We start from the raw sequence: 22786 nt of genomic DNA on the forward strand, positions 1-22786 counted from the left end.
GAGTAGCAGCAGCAGAGAGAGCAGCTGTATACTCGTATTATATACTTGTATTTGCCTCTATTTCTGTGCAATGGATCCCATAATGAGCATATGTGAGGAAATGCTCCTGATGTTGCTCTTGATGAGGCTAGAACGACGTAGAAAATTGTGTGCGAGGTCCAGAGTCAGAGTTCGTCGCTATTGGATCCATCCATTGATTGCACAGTGAATGTCAGTAGGATATTTTTCCAAAATGTACGTACAGCTGCATACCAACCCCGACAAATTTTTCATTGCCACATGTGACCTTCTACTAGAAAAATTACGACCCAGTCTGCCACGCATGGACACCAACATGAGGAGGAGTGTTTTACCAGAGGAACGTCTGTTGGTAATCGTGTGTGTGTGTGTGTGTGTGTGTGTATATATATATATATATATATATATATATATATATATACACATACATACATATACACACACACACACACACACACACACACACACACACACACACACACATCTATATCTATATATATATATACACACACACACACGTAGTATTTTTGTTTTTCCTTTATTTTTTGAAAAAAAAAATTTGTCTATTTTATGCAAATTTAGACGTTAAATTTCATTTCTTAAAATATATAACTTTTTTTGCCATTTTTTAAAATATTTTTGATAATTAAATATTCATTGATTAATACATTTTTGGGATTTTTTTTTTTTTCATGAAACTATGTTTGATCAAGTCGGGGGTCAAGCTCAATGGTGGGGTCATCTTGGTCAAATCTAAACATATGGGTCAAATTCCAATAAAAATTTGGATACAGCAATGCTAGTGGTGTATTGCATTGCATCAAGGGCTATATATGGTCTATGAATCATTGCAAGTAATTAAAAACATTTTAAACTATTTTTTTTTTTTATGTTTTTTCATCATTTGCCATCACATTTTTGTCTTTTCAGGTCAAAAATATAGGGAACCTTTAAAATCACTTATGAACGAAAACGCGTCTAAACGCCGGTACCGCATTTGGCATCTGAAACGTGGAAATCTTCAGTGTTTGAACCCATTTTTTTTACTTTCAAAGAAACGCTGTTAAACGTAACTGCCTAAAACTGGCAATAAATGAGACTGTGTACATGGTCACATAGGATAACATTAAACGAGTTCAGAGCCAATTGAAAAAAGCATCCAACTGCCTCTGAATGTACGTTTAGCAGCACCCTGTGTACATGGGGCCTTATAGTCCATTTAAAAAGATTATAGCAATGTGACCAGGTTGTGTAACCATAAAATGTCCATCCACAAATGGCAGCCTCCACAAGGGAATTAGAAGCAAAATTCAGCAGGATCTATAGAGTAGGGCAAAAACAACTAATCGATTAATCGACCAGTAACATAATGGGGTTAAAAAACTAAGATGAGCCCTTTAGAGTACAAAAAGAGCAAATAATCGCTACTGTAAATAGTACTTTCACTGTTGCACAGTAAAAAAATGAACCCCTTACAGTAGCGATTACTTGCTCTTTGTACTATAAAGGGCTAATTTTTTTTTTTTTTTTTAACCCCATTATGTTAGTAAACATCTTAGGCCTGGTTCCCACCTATGTGTTTTCTTGGTGCTTTTTGCAGAAAGGCAGTACAGTTCATTTAACGTTCACATCTATGCTTTTTTCAGCTGCTGCGTATTTGGAAAGGGTCAGGGACAACACAAAACGGTGCTTTTTTGGTGCAATATACTTCAATGGCGAAGCTGCAGAAAAGATTGTAATGCGTTTTTGCAGCAATTTGTGTTTTTTTTTTTTTATCTGCCCAACAAATTGGCCAAAAACGCAAATCGCAGCAAAATCACGTGTGCACAAAATCAAAATGCACTGCAAAAACAGATCAAAAGCAAACTGCATAGGTGTGTACCGAGCCTTATGCTGGCCCCATGGATCAATTTTCAGATGAGAATATTCAAATATTCAGACGAAAAATCTTTGTACATTCGTTGAATGAAAGAATGTCATTTGAAATTTTCACTTGCTTTTAAAGTGGTTGTAAACCCTTACAGACCACTTTTACCTACAGGTAAGGCTAGATTAAGGCTTACCTGTAGGTGCAAGAAATATCTCCTAAACCTACACGGTTTAGGAGATGTTTCCAAAAGACAGGCACCGATGACTGAGCGCGCCGTCTCTAACGGCGATCATGTCGTTAGTGGCGGCACCAGTGCGCATGTGCGGGTGTGACGTCATCGCGGCTCCGGCCAATCACAGTGCCGGAGGCACGATACCCAGAAAGAAGATGGACGCTTCGTAGGAGAAGGGACAGCGGTGACATCGCAGACTCCCTTGTCAGGTAAGCGACACATAATGGGCTACTATGCGATGCATAGTAGTCCACTATGCTTTACCTTTGCAGGGAAACAAAGAGGAAGTAAACTCATCAGGGTTTACTTCCTCTTTAACTTTCTGTTTTAAAACGAATGTAATTTCTGAACGAAAATCACATACATTATCTGAAAATTCCTTTGACCAAGAAGTTTTCTATCATTTCTAAATTTTCCTGTCACTGTGGTTGAAAAACAAATGTCGATTTGACCCCACTAACGATTAGAAAATCGAACGAACGTTCTTAAAATGAACATTTTTTTTGAAGGAAGACATTGTTTTTGTATGGCCAGCATATAATGATACAGTTCTGTTTGAAAATCTGCAAAAAACAGTCTTTTTTTAATTTTAAATAAAAAAATTTGAACTCTGAGTCTGATGATATTTACTAGATTCAACCTCTAATAGTATATACAGTATATCTCCTCTAATAGTATATACAGTATATCTCTTCAGTTCGCTATTCTGAGTGGATTAAAGATTTCACTCCCTAACCATATAGTTGGTTATTTATATTTACCACTGCATATAGAGATATTTAAGAATAAATTGCCTTTTTTTTTAAACTTTACATATTAACTAAATTATACACCACACTTCTTTTAAGGTTATTAACCGATTAATCGAAACAATAAAACGGCCAACTAATCGATTATGAAAATAATCGTTAGTTGCAGCCCTACTATAGAGTATAAAAGAGAAGAGAGGCGCCTCAACCTTTTTTGCGGAAGGGAGTTTAACAAGACTGGTGACCACTCATTAAAATTATGAAGAAAAGAGGTTTATCCTTAAAAAACTATTAGATAAGCCCCTGACCTACCAGAACATACAGGGATATACCATGTAATACTGACATATAATCACACACATAGGTTGGACTTGATGGTCAAAATTTATTAAAAAGAAAAAAAAAAAATGTTACTTGTCTTGCAAAATGCTCTCAAACCAAGGTTTTACTGTACACTACTGACATCACAAAGTATTTACATACCCTCACCTCCTTTAGAAGATCTCATTCACATCCCTGCAGCTCGTACAGCGTGAATGGGCTCTTAGTTTATGTGGGTGGAGCTCCGTGCAGACAGCCTATGTTACTCTATGGGGGCACAGCCACTCGTCCCAATTTGATAGGCCTGCAGGGGCGAGTGAGCACACCTAAACACACGTGGTCTGCATTCAGGCTATTCACCTCTCCCTGCAAGTCGGCCAAATTAGGATGAGTGGCTGCGTCTCCATAGAGTAACCGTCCGTCTGCACAAAGCACCAGCCACATAAACAGGCCATTAAGCTGTACAGGCCGAGGCCACCTGTGTAAATGAGGCTTTAGGCCCCTTTCACACTTGTACGACTTGTCCTACGAATTGAGACTGCAAAGTCGCATGAAAAGTCATTCCCCATGATTTCCAATGATAACCATTCATATTAGTACAACTTCAAGTCATGCCGACTTCAAAGTAGTTCCTGCACTATTTTGGTCAGACTTTGATCCTACTTCAGCCCATTGAATATCACTGAAGTCGGATTCGCAGTATTAATGAATTCGACTTTGGCATGTGACTTGTGCTCTGATGATCTTGAAGGGGAACTCCACACCAAATAAAAAAAAAAAAAAAAAAAAATGCATGGGTTCCCCCTCCAAAAATCCATACCAGACAGAAGGGCATGGTATGTTCTAAGGGGAACTCCCATGCCGAAAAACGACATGGGAGTCCCCCCCAAAATCCATACCAGACCCTTATCCAAGAACACAGCCCAGCAGGTCAGGAAAGAAAAGGGGGTGGGGATGAGTGAGCACCCCCCCCCCTCCTGAACCGTACTGGTCCTGCGCCCCCCACCCCAAAGCACCTTGTTCCCATGTTGATGAGGACAAGGGCCCCTTCCCAACAATTCTGGGCGTTGGTTGTCGGGGTCTGCGGGCAGGGAGCTTATCAGAATCTGAGAGCCCTCTTTAACAAGGGCTGTGTGCTCGCATAAGGGTCGGATATGGATTATGGGGGGGACCCCCGCGCCGTTTTCTTTTCGGCGTGGGGGTTCCCCTTAAGATTCATGCCAGACCGAAGGGCCTGCTACGCTCTTAGAGGGGGAACCCATGCCGGGTGTTTTTTTTTTTTACATTGTGCGTGGAGTTTCCCCTAAAGATTCATACCAGACAGTGCCTGGTATTGTTGGGGATCAAAGTCGGATCCCTGTTCATTGAAGTCAGACTTCAAGTCGCAGGGAAAAGTTGGATCCACAGTTGTACGACTGTCTTGTCAAAATTGCGGCCGTGAAATCATGGCGAAGTCGCACAAGCGTGAAAGGGGCCTAAATCCAAAACTCGCAAAGCTTGTTCCTCATTTAAAAACGGTCTCTGGAATTTACAGAGTGCCATAGATACCCTAGAAATCTGTCTTGTGGTAGTGTGACAAACTCTGGAACTTGCAACAGATACACATAGATAAGGTGTATATAAATCTGTCACACCTCTGACAGAACGGTCACAAGCTCGTCTCCTGTGAAGTGGAATAGGGCGTACACACGGTCGGACTTTGTTCGGACATTCCGACAACAAAATCCTGGGATTTTTTCCGACGGATGTTGGCTCAAACTTGTCTTGCATACACACGGTCACATAAAGTTGTCGGAAAATCTGATCGTTCTGAATGCGTTGACGTAAAACACGTACGTCGGGACTATAAACGGGGCAGTGGCCAATAGCTTTCATCTCTTTATTTATTCTGAGCATGCGTGGCACTTTGTCCGTCGGATTTGTGTACACACGATCGGAATTTCCGACAACAGATTTTGTTGTCGGAAAATTTTATCTCCTGCTCTCCAACTTTGTGTGTCGGAAAATCCGATGGAAAATGTCTGATGGAGCCCACACACGGTCGGAATTTCCGACAACACGCTCCGATCGGACATTTTCCATCAGAAAATCCGACCGTGTGTACGGGGCAGTAGAATTTTACAGTCTAGAGAAGCTAGGAGAGTAATGGAAATGAAGATCCTCTGAAAAGGATGCTTGATACAAGAATTTTTTTTTGTTTCAGATTTGCTTCAAAGATGCGACACGATAATTACACGTGTGACACAATTTACTCCAACATGGACGGGGTCTTGTTTACTTTCCCTTGCTTTTTACCGATTTGGCAATATTTCTTTATGAATGTGTCACAACAATATTGCCTAATAGTAAAAGTGCCGCAAAAAAGAACTACTTGAATTTGTCACACACATCAGTACAAACAATGAAAATATCAGAGTTTTCTTGAATTTGGCGCAAGGATGCCAACTACATACATACCACCAGAGAGGTGTGGGAAATGTCTTATGCAACGTACACACGGGCGGACTTTCCGACGGACTTTTGAGAGACTTTTTTTACGAACGGACTTGCCTACACACGACCGGACTTTCCGTCAAACTATGTCCGCCGGTCTTCCCGACGGAGTTACGATGGACTGTCTGAATGATCGGACTTGCCCACACATGAACACGTACTCGGGTACGACGGGACTAGAAAAGGAAGTCAATCTAGCCACTTTTATCTGCGATATTGACACCTTGCGAGCCCATCGCGGGGCATATCAGGCCCTTAAGGCCGGGAATGGATTTTAAGGGGAACCCCCTACGCCGAAAAAGGGGGTGGGGGACGAGCGAGCCGTACCAGGCCGCATGCCCTAAACATGGGTGGGTGCTTTGGGGAAGCAGGGCGCCCTGCGACCCCCCTGACCCAAAGCACCTTGTCCCCATGTTGATGAGGACAAGAGCCTCTTCCCGACAACCCTGGCCGTTGGTTGTCAGGGTGTCAGGGTCTGCGGGTGGGGGGCTTATCGGAATCTGGGAGCCCCCTTTAATAAAGGGGCCCCCAGATCCCGCCCCCCACCCTATGTGAATGAGTATGGGGTACATTATACCACTACCCATTCACCTAGGAAAAAAGTGTCAATAAAAAAAAAAAAAAAAAAAAACACACTACACAGGTTTTTAAAGTAATTTATTGGACAGCTTCGGGGGTCTTCTTCCGACTTCGGGGGTCTCTCCGGCCTCTTCTCCCAGTGTTCAACCTCTTCTGCCGGCTCCTCCGCTATCTTCTGACACTGTTTTGCTAGCGGTGGCCTGGACTTCTGCGTCGTCTTCTTCCCTCTTCTCTTCTTCCGATGTTGACACAACGCTCTTTTCCACTGTAATGATGTGTGCGAGGTGCGCAGCGACTTATTTAGGCGGTGACCCCACCCCCTTTCCTGACCGGCCGGGCTGCGTGCTCGGATAAGGGACTGGTATGGATTTGGGGGGACCCCATGCCGTTTTTTCGGCGTAGGGGGTTCCCCTTAAAATTCATACCAGACCTAGGGGACATCGTCGCCTCTGCCTCGCCGCAATAGGAAAATTTGTTTTTCTTATTGCAGCGAGCGCAAGATGCAGTACCTTGCCCTTGCGTCGTATCTGGTCCGTTGGACCAGCATACAGACGAATGGGCTTTCCGTTAGGAACTGAGTCCGGCGGAGTTACGACATAAAGATTTGAAGCAGGTTTCAAGTCTAAAGTCCGTCGGAAGTCCGATACAGCCCACACACGGTCGGATTGTCCGCCGGATTCGGTCTGTTGGACCAGTCCGGTTGGAAAGTCCGGCCATGTGTACACGGCATAAGTGAATCTCCCCAAGTAGGTCTAGATTTTCAAATCTTTCACATATAACTCCTGCACTCAGCTGTGCATTTACAAGTGTTGTCTAAACGTATAGCGCAATTCATTGCTGCTTAGCCCTCCTCTGTGCAGGATATGGAAACCCTGGTTCAGGGAAGCAGAGCATTTGGAGCAATGTGACCAAGGAATGACAAGAACATTTTGACCTGGGAGACCTACAGGACCAATTGGCTCTTTTAATGGCAGAGGCAGCTTTCTATAGGTTGACGATAGTGCATCACACTGTGTGCCACAACAGTTGGTGATAATGGGCAAGATAGATGATGTCCTAGAGAACATCGTTTCTGTATGTAAAGCCAAGAGATTTTAGTTTTAGATAGAGTTGGGAAGGGTTAGAATCTCTGTCTAAAGTTTTTTAATGTGTTGGGATGCTTGGGATATTCACTCTCAGTATGCATCACGGTGACCACGGTCACCAAGACAGAATATAATGGGAAATCCAAACATTTGAAATGTTGGAGGAACAGAATGTGTTCTCCCACTGAGGAATCCTGTTCTAGTTACAGCTGTCAAAGAAGGGGTTTCCTATTGCTTTGAAGAGATAGCCTCTTACTTCCTTAGTGGGTCTCGGAGACAGGAAGTGACCTGGCAAAATAAAATAACTTACAAAGGTCTTATCTATTCCCCATTGTATTCAAAACCAAGGTCCCTTTAACATGACCATAACAATCAGGTCCGCCTGATAGGTGGACCCCATCGCATGGTCCATTCACTCTCTATGTACCGATGGCAGCCCCCAGTACAGTGGTCCTAGTCCAGGACTTGGGCGCCCCCCCCCCGTACAGTGGTCCTAGTCCGGGACTTGCCCCCCCCCGTACAGTGGTCCTAGTCCGGGACTTGCCCCCCCCCCCGTACAGTGGTCCTAGTCCGGGACTTGCCCCCCCCCCCCCGTACAGTGGTCCTAGTCCGGGACTTGCCCCCCCCCCGTACAGTGGTCCTAGTCCGGGACTTGCCCCCCCCCCCGTACAGTGGTCCTAGTCCGGGACTTGCCCCCCCCCCCGTACAGTGGTCCTAGTCCGGGACTTGCCCCCCCCCCCCGTACAGTGGTCCTAGTCCGGGACTTGCCCCCCCCCCCCCGTACAGTGGTCCTAGTCCGGGACTTGCCCCCCCCCCGTACAGTGGTCCTAGTCCGGGACTTGCCCCCCCCCCGTACAGTGGTCCTAGTCCGGGACTTGCCCCCCCCCCGTACAGTGGTCCTAGTCCGGGACTTGCCCCCCCCGTACAGTGGTCCTAGTCCGGGACTTGCCCCCCCCCCGTACAGTGGTCCTAGTCCGGGACTTGCCCCCCCCCGTACAGTGGTCCTAGTCCGGGACTTGCCCCCCCCCCCCGTACAGTGGTCCTAGTCCGGGACTTGCCCCCCCGTACAGTGGTCCTAGTCCGGGACTTGCCCCCCCGTACAGTGGTCCTAGTCCGGGACTTGCCCCCCCCCCCCCCGTACAGTGGTCCTAGTCCGGGACTTGCCCCCCCCCCCCCGTACAGTGGTCCTAGTCCGGGACTTGCCCCCCCCCCCCGTACAGTGGTCCTAGTCCGGGACTTGCCCCCCCCCCCGTACAGTGGTCCTAGTCCGGGACTTGCCCCCCCCCCCGTACAGTGGTCCTAGTCCAGGACTTGCCCCCCCCCCGTACAGTGGTCCAAGTCCAGGACTTGCCCCCCCCTGTACAGTGGTCCAAGTCCGGGACTTGCCCCCCCCCTGTACAGTGGTCCAAGTCCGGGACTTGCCCCCCCCCCCCTGTACAGTGGTCCAAGTCCGGGACTTGCCCCCCCCGTACAGTGGTCCAAGTCCGGGACTTGCCCCACCCCCGTACAGTGGTCCTAGTCCGGGACCTGCCCCCCCCCGTACAGTGGTCCTAGTCCGGGACCCCCCCCTCCGTACAGTGGTCCTAGTCCGGGACCTGCCCCCCCCCGTACAGTGGTCCTAGTCCGGGACCTGCCCCCCCCGTACAGTGGTCCTAGTCCGGGACCTGCCCCCCTCCGTACAGTGGTCCTAGTCCGGGACCTGCTCCCCCCCCTACAGTGATCCTAGTCCGGGACCTCCCCCCCCCGTACAGTGGTCCTAGTCCGGGAACTGCTCCCCCCCCTACAGTGGTCCTAGTCCGGGACCTCCCCCCCCCGTACAGTGGTCCTAGTCCGGGACCCCCCCCCCCCCGTACAGTGATCCTAGTCCGGGACCTCCCCCCCCCTGTACAGTGGTCCTAGTCCGGGACCTCCCCCCCAGTACAGTGGTCCTAGTCTGGGACCTCCCCCCCAGTACAGTGGTCCTAGTCCGGGACCTTCCCCCCCTACAGTGATCCTAGTCCGGGACCTCCCCCCCCCGTACAGTGATCCTAGTCCAGGACCTCCCCCCCCTACAGTGGTCCTAGTCCGGGACCTCCCCCCGTACAGTGGTCCTAGTCCGGGACCTCCCCCCCCGTACAGTGGTCCTAGTCTGGGACCTCCCCCCCCCCGTACAGTAGTCCTAGTCCGGGACCTCCCCCCCCCGTACACTGGTCCTAGTCCAGGACCTTCCCCCCAGTACAGTGGTCCTAATCCAGGATCCTTCCCCCCAGTACAGTGGTCCTAGTCCAGGATCCTTCCCCCCAGTACAGTGGTCCTAGTCCAGGATCCTTCCCCCCAGTACAGTGGTCCTAGTCCAGGATCCTTCCCCCCAATACGGTGGTCCTAGTCCAGGACCTTCCCCCCAGTACAGTGGTCCTAGTCCAGGATCCTTCCCCCCAATACAGTGGTCCTAGTCCAGGACCTTCCCCCCAGTACAGTGGTCCTAGTCCAGGATCCTTCCCCCCAATACAGTGGTCCTAGTCCAGGACCTTCCCCCCAGTACAGTGGTCCTAGTCCAGGACCTTCCCCCCCAGTACAGTGGTCCTAGTCCAGGACCTTCCCCCCCCCCCAGTACAGTGGTCCTAGTCCAGGACCTCCCCCCCCCCAGTACAGTGGTCCTAGTCCAGGACCTTCCCCCCCAGTACAGTGGTCCTCCTCGGGATGACAGACCAGAGGGCACCCTGCTCCCCTATGTCTCACCTCCTGGATGTCATTGTATGGCTCTCCCTGCCTCTTCCCCAATAACGATCAGCAGTGTCCGCTCAGCGCTGCTCCCTGGCCGGCTCCCGCTGGGCTCTCCTGTATGATCCGGGTATAATCCAGATGAAGGCCTCCAGTAATATCACCACCGCCCGAGCGGCCACGGATGACGTCATCAGCCGGCGCCACGACAGTCACAGCTTCCCTATCTCCTCATCCTGAACACAGTTCTGTAACATGAATAGAAAAGGCCGGTGCTTCCCCGGAACTTAGTCACTCCTAGTCCATATTTAATTACAGCGAATATATGTATCCCAGAAACCAGCCAACAAATCCTACACCAATGTAGTACTCCCGGGCCTGACCTACGGACCTGCACTACTCCGGGATAACTACTCCACAGCCCACTTATCGCACAATTTCGGGCCTCGTACAGACACCGTCGCTCCGGTATGACGTCAAAGACGAGCGGCTGACTGCCTGTGTCCCAAAGCCGAGTGCTCCGGACTGCATGTCCCAGAGTGCCGTGCGGCGGAAGTGACGTTGCGCGGCGGGTTCATATGCTTGCTTTGGCCGGATGTTAATTCTTTTTCCTTTCAGCCGAGGTAGGAATGGCGGATGTTGCTTGGCAGGCGGGGGCCCTGTGTTCTGGAATCCAAAGTAATCCTGTATTTGTCGGGCTCCTCAGTACCTACTGACTCCCGGGGGGTTTAGCTGGGGTGGTGTGTGGGCAGCCGGAGCCGATATGGGGGAGATTGCTACCCGGGCCGGCTGACTTATCACGTCTGGGGCCCTCGTCCCCTTCATGCTATAGGACGAGGGGCTGTCCGTACTGCGCTACGGTGTTCTGTGCCGGCATGTGTACAGCAATAGAGCCCAGCAGTACGCCGCCACAAGGGAGCTGTCAGGGGCCCCATTCTGAGGAGTCCTCCGTGAATGCTGGTGGTGTGCCGCGATTACCTTCTCTCCAATACAGCAGCATGTTAGTCTGATCGGTAATACTCTACATAGGTCCCCATGTACAGGATGTAGGAGCAGAAGACGCGGCTAATCATCATGGTTCTCCTTTATTTGATGTAATCCAGGATCAGTGCTCACATGCAGGCAATGTCGCTCTCGTGTAGCGCACGTTTCTCGTGCAGGCAATGTCTCAACACAATATGAGCAATTTAAAATCTTTCAGTGCCTTTCCCTACACTGGTTCAATGCGATTCCTAGGCCTTGTTCTGGATAACAAATAACTTTTATGCCCCCCAGATAACTCCCCTGTGTTTAGTTGTTTTTGCTTTTAATGCAGAGTACCACCCAAAAAATAACTTTTGGCACCTTTTGGAGGGGGGGAGGGGGGGGGCAAACACCTGTCTAATACAAGTATTTTGCTCCCACTTCCGGGCATAGATACGCGAGGCACCCGCGGGTATCTATGCCACTTCCGGCGCCTTCTCTGTTCCACCACTGCTGTCTTCTGGGAGTCACACAGGTCCCAGAAGATAACAGGGACCAGTGGGAACGCACAGCGTGAGTCGCGCATGCGCAGTAGGGGATTACGGCTTCACTTCCTGATTCCCTTACCGAAGATGGCGGCGGCACCACCTGAGAGCCAAGGGAAAGATCGGCTTCGGGTGCCGACATCGCGGGCGCCCTGGACAGGTAAGTGTCCTCATTTTAAGTCAGCAGCTGCAATATTTGCAGCTGCTGACTTAAAAAAAAAAAAAATCAGCGGAGCTCCGCTTTAAGGCAGTTTTGCACACATTTAGAGTGTCATGTCAGATCCTGAACAAAGAAAATGCTATTTCCTCTAAGCACAGCTAAACTGATGGCAGCTGAGGCTCCATTCACACTTGTACAAATCCAAAGTTGCGCAGACTTCGCAGTGCAACTTTGGATGGGTGCAACTTGGATACGACTTTGGCTTTGACCAGTGGTCATTGACAATTGTTGCACACAAGTTGCATTGTATAACACTCGGGTACGACTTTCCTGCATCTTCTGAGGGTTAATATTAGAGTCTATGGCCTTCAAGCTGCATGGAAGTTGGACCAAAGTAGTGCATGAACTGCTTTAAAGTTGCTGCAACTTTAAGTTGCTTTATGTATGGTTATTAGAAAACATGGAACAACTTGTCATGCAAGTTTTATGTCCGAAGTTGCATGACAATTCACACAAGTGTAAAGGGAACCTAAGCACAGGTAAGTGCAGCTTCACACTGCCCTGCTGCAATTTTGCTAAACTCTAGCTAACTTGCGTTTTAGCTGCCCTTTTCTATAGACTTCTATGAGATCCTGCTCGCGCTTTCTGAAACTGTGGGACCTAGAAGTCTATAGGAAAGCACAGCTTAACTGCACGAAAGTCATGGTTTAGCTGCACTTTGCCCAAAGTGCAGCAGGACCGCATTGGGTTGGTGTGAACTGGTCCTAAATGCACAGTGTAAATGGTACTGTAGGAAAATAATTGCTTGCATTTCATAGGCTGTTAGATGTGTCCTATAAATGCAGGTGTGATAGTGCTAGTGTGAGTTCCCACTTATTATCTGAGACCATTTATTTCTTTGCTGCTAGCCAAAGCTACTAATTGGCTTTTATCTATATTTTTTTTTTCCCCTCTCCACATGGCTTATAATATGAAAATGGCCCATACCCCTACATGTAGCCTTTTCTTTAGATGAGGCCTCTAGGCCAGTGGTTCTCAACCCCTCTGCTCAGGACCCACTAACGGGCCAGATTTTAAGTATTACTTTGGGGAGATGCAGACTAGAATACTGCAATCGCTGAGCAGCAAATTATATCGCTTGTGATGTATTTGTTATCTTGCAAACCTGGCCTGGCAGTGGGTCCTGAGGACTGAAGTTGGGAACCACTGGTCTAGGAGCTGCTGGTAAATATAGAGCTAGAAGCTGGGTGAGAATTTAGTAGTACACCCTTTCTAACAGAGCTATGCCCCTTTTGTGTTTAAAAAAAAATAAAAATCCCAGGGCCTTTTCTTGACTTGATACTATGCCTTATTGTCCATAATATTACGTTAACTATGGTCACATTGTCCTTTGTTTAACTTATTTAGAGATCCATATTGCCTGTCATACTTGCCAAGGTTGTTATTGGGTTGTGTGTACATCTGCACGGTGCTTGTTCAAGAAATGTCAAGACTTTGGTACAAAATTTGCAGTTTTAATTCCTTTACTATAATTTTTCTGGATGTGCAGTCTTGGCACAGCATCACTTGTAAATATATTACAGCTTATATTATCTATGTATATCTCAAGCATGTATTTTTTTTTTCTACAGATGGCAGGAGAGCAGGCTGAGAAGAAGGTCAGGAGGCATCATGCCAGCCGCAATCCAGTTCTGGCCCGTGGAATTGGGAAATATTCCCGATCTGCCATGTATGCAAGGAAAGCCTTGTACAAGCGCAAGTATAAGGCTCCAGAGACTAAGGTAACAACTTCATCACTTTAGTCTACAAAGCTAATTTTTCCATAAGTCTTGTATGCTTACACTGTTGTTTTTCCTCAGATTGAAAAGAAGAAAGTGAAGCCTCCAGCCACCGTAACAAAAACAGTTGGTGGTGATAAGAATGGTGGCAGCCGTGTGGTCAAGTTACGCAAGATGGTAAGTGCTTCGCATTTTTTTTTTTTTTTTTTTTGTTCGTTTTGTTTTTTGTTTTTAAGCCTTAAATTAAAATGTAACTAAAATATATCCTATAGTGTGTGTACCTGTCTCAATTACGAGCACTGAGTGTTATTTCTGTTTGCTGCGTCATTCCTCTGCTGTCGGCATGAGTCGCTTCTGAATTTTTTTTTTTTCCCCTGACACCAAGAGAAAAATGGTGACACAGGAGGGATATCCAGTTGATTTGACAACCTCAGCTCTGCTCTTGTGTGCTGTATGGAGAGGGGTGTGTCTTTTCCTTACATTAACCTCTCAGAGCTCTCCTGTAACATGAGCTCCACACCCCCCTTTAAAAAAAAAAATGGACTTTGAATGGATGGAGAGAAGATGGATAATGTAGATAAACAAGTTCAACTTATGCAGGAGGAGGTTTTTTTTTTTCTAAGGCCAATACCTTGACTGGGTATATACAAGGCTTTGCTACCACTTTAAAGTGTTTAGAAAATTGCTTGTTAATGTTGGGGCCCTGAGAAGCTTTTGTTATGTGCAGGTGCTCGGCATATTTGCATATTACGGCACTCTTGCATAGTGAATTCCGTTCTCCAGCAAATCAGCGGCTACAGTCCCCCGTGTCACTGGCGCTTTCAAATTCACCTGATCTGGGTTTCAAGTCTCCATCCTAACTTGCTGGGTTGACGTAACTACCTGTACATGCTTGCTCATACTAGCACAGAATTGTTCTGGGTATGTGTGGCTGTGTACACTCAGAATTATATTTTTTTTTAAAAAGGCAGGAATGCCACTTTTTGATAGAAGTGACATGCAGAGTCTCCTCCTTATAATACCCTATTTTGTCAGCACTTGAGTTTAATTCTGCTTTAAAAATTGAGCCAAAGCTTGGCTGTCATGGCCACAGTCTGCCTAATATTTGTAAGCATTTCCAGGTAGTGGCGAATTCATGTGGCCCTTGGAGCAATTTACAACAGAGTCTGAATATCCCTATTGGCGCTCTTAATACTTGTTAGGTTATGCACACTGCAACCCTCATCTTTCAGCCCATTCATATAATGATGGCCACAGCATGGAGCCTACAGGGTTTTTTGCTCAATGGCTATATTTTTAAGTGGGAATCTAGGTTTTTGCTTTTGAAGTATAAGTTCCTATGTGAGTTGTCAGTACTGACAGTGTTTTTGTTTTCCCATCTAGCCACGTTATTATCCCACTGAAGATGTTCCACGCAAACTGTTGAGCCACGGAAAGAAACCATTTAGCAAGCACAAGCGCCATCTGCGTTCCAGTATCACTCCCGGGACTGTGCTGATTCTTCTTAATGGACGTCACAGGGGCAAGGTATTTATGTTTTGACTTTTGAAGCTTAAAGAAAGTGTTTATTTTCTCTTGACAGTCATATTTTGAGTAGTCTTCAAGTTAGGTATTTGCTAGGTTTAAGTACCTTTTAGTAACTAGTATATCTTCACCACATGAGCAGACAACAGTAAGGATATCTGTGGGGTGGAATAGCACTATCTATGTCTGTAGTGCAGGAGATCCAACAAGACTTATTCAGCCACATAAAATAGTGAACAGAAGGGAAATCCATGTGCAACTGAATGTATATAAAGGGGATCACTAGGTTATTAAATAAACCACCCATGTTGTGCTTAGAGATGATAGGCATCTTATCTTCCACATAGTTTTTTGTGTACGATCAAAGCAAAGGATTAATGTTTTAGGGTGGATCTGAGGTTTAAAAAAACTGCTAGGGGGTTAACTTGGTTGAAGATACTGTTTTTATCTTTGGCACAGTATTCTCTTTTTCGCCAAGCACTGACCATAAGCCATTAAAGGCTGCCTCTCCAAGATTATACACTGGTAAGCCAAATTGCCAGGCCGCCATGTATGTTTTGGTATGGAAAAGGAAATGTGACTAGGTAACACATGTCCATCTAGGATAGGAAAGAACAATTGCATTTAGCTAACATTATCCATGGAGGCTTCTGCTATTTGCTTCCTAACTGGTGATCCAAGGATGTGTTTGATCTGATGTTCATAGATATCTTTATTTCCTGTTAATCTGTAATTGGTGTTGATATGTAGTTTTAATACGTTCATACTTTTGTGGGTCTAGTAGGGTTCTGTGAATGCACCCTGGAATATAAATGGTTGCTGTTTCCCCAAAGTGTGCGCTTGGTATTCTTACATGTTACCCACGTTTTGCCATAGACTTCCATTAGATTGGGTGTTTTTGGTGTGTTTTCTCAAAGTGCATAATAAGGGCATGCAAATTTTCCCCCTTCCTTTATAAATGTACATACAGGGTGGATTTGATTTAAATCAATAGTAAAAAGGCTTGATTTAAATCATAATTTTATATTTTATCATTTTTAAAGAGCAACTGTCATCTCTGTCCTGCAGTGGCTCATCTTCTGACCTGCTGTTGACTCACCGACAGTCCCTTTCACTTTAATGGGACGGCTGGTGATGTAGCAGTGACAGAACAAGGTGAGGGACATGGCGGCAGCAGATGAGTGGATTCCCGCAAACAGGCGCTGCCATGATGGCTCTCAAATGACAGGTGCTCTTTAAATGTAAGGACTCATTCTTGCTGGCAGTTAGAATCTTTAATATTTGCAAACGAAATGAAGGTTTCTTATTTAGAATAATAAGCTGTGAGGTTAGTAAAATGGTGATATCAGAACCGAATCAGTCATACAGATTGTAGTGTACATAGATTTGAAAAACAATGGGATAAAGGAATATTACTGAACTTTGTTTTATCTCATGGTCACTGTAAAATTGTGTGAATGCATCAATGCAGTGCATGTTATCTCAGCTTGCAGAGCTTGGATTCATTGAACGAGTTTACCAAAAATTGTAAATATTGCAGAATATACAGCCTCATGCTACATAACTAAGCTCCATTTCATGCTGAATAAACTAAGTTTTCTATTTAAGATACATTAATTATCTTTTTATATTGTGTGTGTGTGTGTGTGTGTGTGTGTGTGGTGTTGTTGTTGTTGTTTTTTTGTTGTTTGTTTTTTTTTCCCCTAAAAGCATTTTATTAAAATAAATTTGATCAAAAATCGATTTAAAAAAAGAATAGTTTTTATTTTTTTTTAAATCATTTGCTTTATATCCTCCCTGAATACATACTATGTACTTGGTTGAGGTGGAATCCTCATCAGGGGATCAAGTTCTCGTGTCATAGCAGTAAGTGAAAGTAAATATTCTTCCTAGACTACAACATGGTTTGTTTTATACTGCCCAGTGCAAATGGAAACAGGGTAGTATGGAGCTGTCTGCATATTAGGTCTGTTTACTGCAGGTAATAGTATATAGTGTGTGTTCTTTATTAAAAAAAAAAAAAAACTGTTTAATGCTGATATTACTGGAGCTGCATTATGTTAGCATCCATGCTTTTGGGGGAGTGTGATCCTTCTGCGATATATCACATCTTTGATTATTTTTATAACGCACCCAGTTGTGATGGTTGTAAGGGGAATTCATTGCATTTATCTTTGTACCCTATCATATTTTTCTAATGTTGCTTTTGCTCTCTGAAGTTATGGATTTCCTTATTCTTTAGTTGCTTTCTCCATATTTCTGGCTGCAAAGTCCAATAGAGAGAGTGGAATCCCTTCAAAATGCCAGTGGCGATTGAGCAGACTTGAGCGCACACAAATCTTCCTGTTGGAGGGGAATAGGGAGCATTTAGCTGGGTTTAACACTTCAGCATATGTATAAAAAAGATTTTACGGGCCAGTTCACACCAGATGCGGTTTCATACGCTTTTTTTTTTCCTGCACCAAAAATGCGTGCAGTGTTTTCAATGTTTTCCAATGGCTCTAGTTCACACCATGCAGTCAGTTTCTGGTGCGGAAACTGACTGCATGGTGTGAACTAGAGCCATTGGATTACATGGGGAAAAAACACTGCATGCATTTTGTGCAGACAAAAAACGCACGCAACTGCATCTGGTGTGAACTGGCCTTTGGTGTTAAAATTTGTGGAGATGTGAGGTCTTGAGTTAGGATTATGTGAGCAGTTTAGCAGTACTTTATAATGGACCGTTTCTTTGTACAAAGTCTTTTGTCTTTTTCTTAAGTTTGTGATTTTTATTTTTCCACAGCGTGTTGTCTTCCTGAAACAGCTTCAGACTGGTCTCCTCTTGGTCACAGGTAAGCTTATCAAATTGAGTTTGCTTTTCAGGAAACCATGTGAAAGTACCAGTTATTGACATTGCCCTGCTTAGGCTGAGCACAGGTTCATTATAGAGGCCCTTGAAAAAGTGTGCATGTCACTTGTAGGCTCTAAGAGCATAGCAGTTGGTCTTGCCACTGAAATCCAGGAGGTTTGGATTAACGTCTTAATTGCAGCCATATTTGAAATGATTAGCACAGTCTTGGGTAAGTGTCAGGATTCAAGTAGTCAGTGTTTACGTTGCAATCCAAAGACCTAATGCAGGAAAACCCTATTGTGTTGAAAGTCAGTGGCCTATTTATATTTTATATTTTTTTGTTTTTTTCATTGTATTTTTAGGTCCTCTTGCCATCAACAGAGTTCCCCTGAGGAGAGCACATCAGAGATTTGTCATTGCCACCTCTACTAAAGTCGATATTTCCAGTTTGAAAGTTCCAAAACACTTAACTGACTCTTACTTCAAGAAGAAGAAGCTGCGTAAGCCCAAGCACCAGGAGGGAGAGATTTTTGACACTGAGAAGGAAGTAAGTAACCTGGATTTTAAATACGATAGAAGGCTTACTTGACTCATACAGTGATGCTAGTAATTCATGAGTAGCTATGCTTAAATGTAGTTTTGATAAATATTAATAGAACTCTAGCAACAAGATATTTGGTTGATTTGATTGCTAAATGCTACCATTACAAATTCTGAGTTTTTGAATTTGTATAAATGATATACATTAGTGTAAATGCAAAACCTAACATTTTTTACACTATATGTGAGGAATTCATAGTTAATAAATGCTACTTGCGTAGCACACGCCATAGGTATCAATTTGTTATCTTTTTGAGTAGCAGTCGACCACTACTGTAAGAGCTCATTCAGACCTTGGTGTCCTTGTTATGGTAATGCAGGTGCAGTGTTTTTCCATGTGTTAAAGCAGCCCTGGCTGGCAACACAATAGAACATCCAAAAATGAATTAGTAATGTGGCACAGCACAGTGCACGTTGGTATGTTGCTGTGCGTTTGAAGCTGCTTTGCCTTAGAGTGCCTTTCAAAATGAATTGCAGTTTTCTAATATACCTTTTCTGCTGCAGTGTGTTGAAGCAGCTTATGTCTGCCTGAAGTAATTATCTGTTTAGCATGATTGGGCCAGTACAAATCCATCCCTTGGTGTTCAAAGAACCACATATGCTACTGTACTTGGACTTTCTTTTAATTTGGTAGTAATGAAAAATGGTGCAAACAATTTTTTTTTATTTAATTTTTTCCAGAAATATGCAGTGACACAGCAGCGCAAAGCAGATCAGAAGTTTGTGGACTCGCAGCTCCTGCCTCTTATCAAGAAAGAGACCCAGCTTCGAGGATACCTGCGCTCCCAATTTTCACTGTCAAATGGAATGTACCCACACAAACTGGTCTTCTAAGAAGTTTTCAAAGCTTATTAAAAGACAGTGTAAATCCATTACTGTGTTTTTGTAATGTTTTAAACCTTTAACAGCAGCATTGTACCTTGGTATATTAAAGTGGGAGTAAACTCCTTTTTGTACCTACATTTAAGCCTATTATAGGACTTACCTGTAGGTAAATATCTCCTAAATATACTCGCACCATTTAGGAGATATTTACATTGTAGCAAGTGATGTCACGGCGCACTGTGCTCTCAATGGACGACATGCGGTCCTTTGAGAGAGCTGCACTGCGGCTGTGACTCCGTATGCACAGGAGTGACGTTGTGGCTTGGCCATTTTTAAACAGCTGAAGCCTGCAAACCTGTAAGGAAGACCAGGTGAAGATGGATTCCCTGTTGGCTGGCACGGTGCCACTGGAGGAATCTGTCTTGGGCAAGGCCTGTCATAATGAGATGGCATGCAGTACATAGTGGCACATTATGACATTGCCCTGCGGCAGGACTCGTCTTGTGGTGTTGGCTTTTTAGGGGGGTTTTTTACTGCCGTTATCCTTTTCCCTTACAAAAATCCAGGCATTCGTGTACTGGTAAAAGTAAGCGGTCAAGCGTTTTCCAGGTCTAGAGCTGTGGCACTGCTTCTGCTTCACCCTGCCTTTTTGAAGACTCACTTTTTTAATTATTGGGAGCTAGGTCATTACTGGGACTGCTGGACACTGTAAAGGATAAGCTCACCTTTTGAGAACATGTTCCCAGTGCTGTAGCTGCTGTCCGCTGCCTCACTCCTTGTGGCAGCGGTATGAGGATAAGTTCCCCGTACTAGCTGCCATTATTTGAATACAGTGTGGCCGTGCAGGGCTCTGCCCTCACGGCCATGTCATTCAGATACACAGCTTTGTCTGAATGAACTACAAGCCCTAACAACCTTTGCGGCTGTCGGCTTGTAGTCTTTTATTACTAGCCATGGCGCTATGGAGCACTGTGGTACTTCATTGAGTCTTCCTGTCTGGGAGTATAGGCTTACCCATATGGGTAAGCCAATACACTAATGGTGTGCCTGCATGTCATCAGCAATCTGCTGGTCCAGTGCTTATCGGGTTCCTGCAACAAAAAAATAAATGCAGATTTTTAAGTGTGTGTGTGCGTTTTTATATATATTTCTCTGGTGTGTGTGTATATGTATGTATATATGTATATATATATATATATATATATATATTATAGTATTGTCATTACAGTAAGTGACAAATTGCTCAAAACTCCCATTCCAGATTATCAAATCATCAATAGAGCACCCAAAGAACACTATATATCTTGCAAGGGGATTTTCTCATTCGATCATTGACAGACACAGCCTTCTTTATTCAGAATGCTAAGGTTATATCATCTCCGCAGGAGTAGGACTAGGCAGAACAAAAAAACAACCCCTGGCTACACCCAGTCAGTATATAACCCCCTCCTTGCTTTAGGTATTCAGTTTTTTTTTTTTTTTCTGCCTAGTCAGGAGTAAGGACCTAGTTCCCTGCTGGGATCTCTAGTCCTGGGAATTTTTTTTGTTTGTTTTTTTTTTTCTTTCTCCTGGATTTTTTCTGGAGAGATCTACAATCAACTGCTGGGCTGGGCGCTTGATCCAGTGGTCACCCCAGTCTGGCCAGCGAGCACACGCAGACCACAGCTACGTGCTAGGTCGGCCGTGACATAACCCCACTGGACAGGGGCTGGCCCTGTGATTTAAATGTCTCGCGAGGTCGCATACGACCAGGTCTCGGCCTGTGTCGCAGCGTTTCTCATGGCCGACAGCCCCCCACTTTGGTGGCGAGGGGGATCTGTCTGGGAGCGTTACCCGCGCTTTTCGCTGGAGAGGTAAGGTCCCCTCCTCTCCTTCCCTAGAGTGGTATGGGGCGTGGGAGCATACTCCCCTGGGGTGGTCGGTCTCTCCGGGGGTTCACATCCGCCTCTAATTCACCACACCTAGGGCATCTAGAGTCTGGCCGGCGGCAGAACTAATACAGTTTTCGAGGGGGTATAATAAGTTCTATATAGTAAGAACAAATGTGACATCCTCTGAGAGGGGGACAGCGAGACCAATGGGACCAGTTCCATCATTCTGTTGCACTGCAATTCTGTAATACTTCCCATGTCTTTTTCCCACTTTCTCCTGTACAGAGGGGGTTCCATTCTCCCCTTATTGACATGTGGATGTATTTTTGAGATTAACTCTTTCCCTGACTCTGCATTAATTTAGTTTTTGAAGAACAGGAATAGTATTCCATTCTAGGGATCTCCCTCTGAACTGTTCGACCAGTGCGTGCCTGACCTGTAAATATCTGAAAAAAGAGTTATTTGCAGGGGATATTGGTCTCAGTTCCTGGAAGGTTTTCAAAATGCCGTCCAGATATAGCAGAGTAATATATTGTATACCACGTCTCTCCCATTCCTTTACTACCCCCAACTTTGCAGTTCTCCCAGTTTGCTGTTCTCCCACAGGGGGGTATACTTCATGAGACCTCTATATATCAAAATTGTTTTCGCTATATCACATACTTTCATAATTTTAGATTCAGGGGAGGGAGTCCTGAGGGAAAGGATCCCGCCTCCAGAGCTGCCCCCATTTGAATCATGTGGGCTGTTTTGAAGGAGTATCTTTCTGCCAGCTTCTTGGCCTGCTAGATTACACTTCGCTATATGCTGAAGTTGAGACGCCAAGAAGTAACTAAAGGGATGTGTAAGTGCTACTCCTCCTTCTGACTTCTGGAGCTGCAGGGTAGAAAATCGAATTCTTGCTGGGCCACCCTTCCAGATCAATTTTCTGAACAAAATATCTATCCTTTGGCTTCACAAAAAGTGGTTCCAGATTGGGGAGTTATGTAATACATAAAGAAGCTGTGGCATCCAAATCATTTTGATTTGGTTACAGCGTCCTGCCACAGATGGTTGCAGGCATTTCCACACTTTTATTTTGCTCCTAAATTTGGCCAATAACTGGTCAGTATTGTGTGAGGTATAAGATTGAAGGTCTCTGGTGATATCTATTCCCAGGTATTTAAATTTATTAACCACTTGAATCTGGGCCACCCCCTCTGGAAGGGGGCCTTCCAAGGGATCTATAGGTAAAAAGCTAGATTTTGAATGCCCAGTTTATCTTTAACCTGGAAATTTGACTGAGTCTATTAATGATGTTCATAGCTTTCTTAGGGGAGTTCTGTGTGTCCGAGGAATAGCAGAAGGTCGTCTGCATATAATGCAAGTTTTTCCTCCAAATCACCTCTTTTAAAGCCCCTCACCTGGTGAGAGGCTCTGGGGGCAATGGCCAGAGGCTCAATTACAATGGCAAAGAGGAGGGGTGACAGGGGACATCTGTCTCATCCCCCTCCCCAATCCAAATTTAGCAGATTGTTCATTATTTACTCTTACTCTGGCATCTGGTGCTCTATAAAGCATTTTGACCCAGTTGATGAAGCCCAGTCCAAGTTTGACTGCCTCCAAAAGTACTGCCATTCTAAACTGTCAAAGGCCTTGGC

The 22786-nt window shown here is 45.3% G+C and overlaps 2 protein-coding genes across 2 annotated transcripts in view; one reads left to right on the forward strand and one right to left on the reverse strand.

Annotated features, from left to right (window-relative positions):
• PTPN11 (protein tyrosine phosphatase non-receptor type 11) overlaps nucleotides 1–10586 on the reverse strand; it is a 151744-nt gene extending 141158 nt beyond the window's left edge. The window contains exon 1 of the mRNA XM_073625934.1: nucleotides 10066–10586. Within this exon, the coding sequence (XP_073482035.1) occupies nucleotides 10066–10079 (14 nt within the window). The 5' untranslated portion in view covers nucleotides 10080–10586. The remainder of the gene's footprint in view (nucleotides 1–10065) is intronic.
• A 2725-nt stretch (nucleotides 10587–13311) lies between these two features.
• RPL6 (ribosomal protein L6) lies at nucleotides 13312–19322 on the forward strand. Its single transcript, XM_073625947.1, has 6 exons — nucleotides 13312–13496; nucleotides 13575–13670; nucleotides 14877–15020; nucleotides 17803–17851; nucleotides 18213–18397; nucleotides 19132–19322. The coding sequence occupies exons 1-6, from the start codon at nucleotides 13326–13328 to the stop codon at nucleotides 19282–19284; spliced, it is 798 nt and encodes a 265-aa protein (XP_073482048.1). The 5' UTR covers nucleotides 13312–13325; the 3' UTR covers nucleotides 19285–19322.
• Nucleotides 19323–22786: the final 3464 nt, after the last annotated feature.

The sequence above is a fragment of the Aquarana catesbeiana genome, linkage group LG01 (assembly GCF_042186555.1).
Source record: "Aquarana catesbeiana isolate 2022-GZ linkage group LG01, ASM4218655v1, whole genome shotgun sequence".
Lineage (NCBI taxonomy): Eukaryota > Metazoa > Chordata > Amphibia > Anura > Ranidae > Aquarana > Aquarana catesbeiana.

Coding starts and splice junctions, on each gene's coding strand:
- RPL6 (XM_073625947.1), top strand. CDS start 13,326: ATGTATTTTTTTTTTCTACAGATGGCAGGAGAGCAGGCTGAGAAGAAG. Junction 17,852..18,212: donor TGGTCTCCTCTTGGTCACAG/GTAAGCTTATCA, acceptor TTGTATTTTTAG/GTCCTCTTGCCATCAACAGA. Junction 18,398..19,131: donor TTTTTGACACTGAGAAGGAA/GTAAGTAACCTG, acceptor AATTTTTTCCAG/AAATATGCAGTGACACAGCA.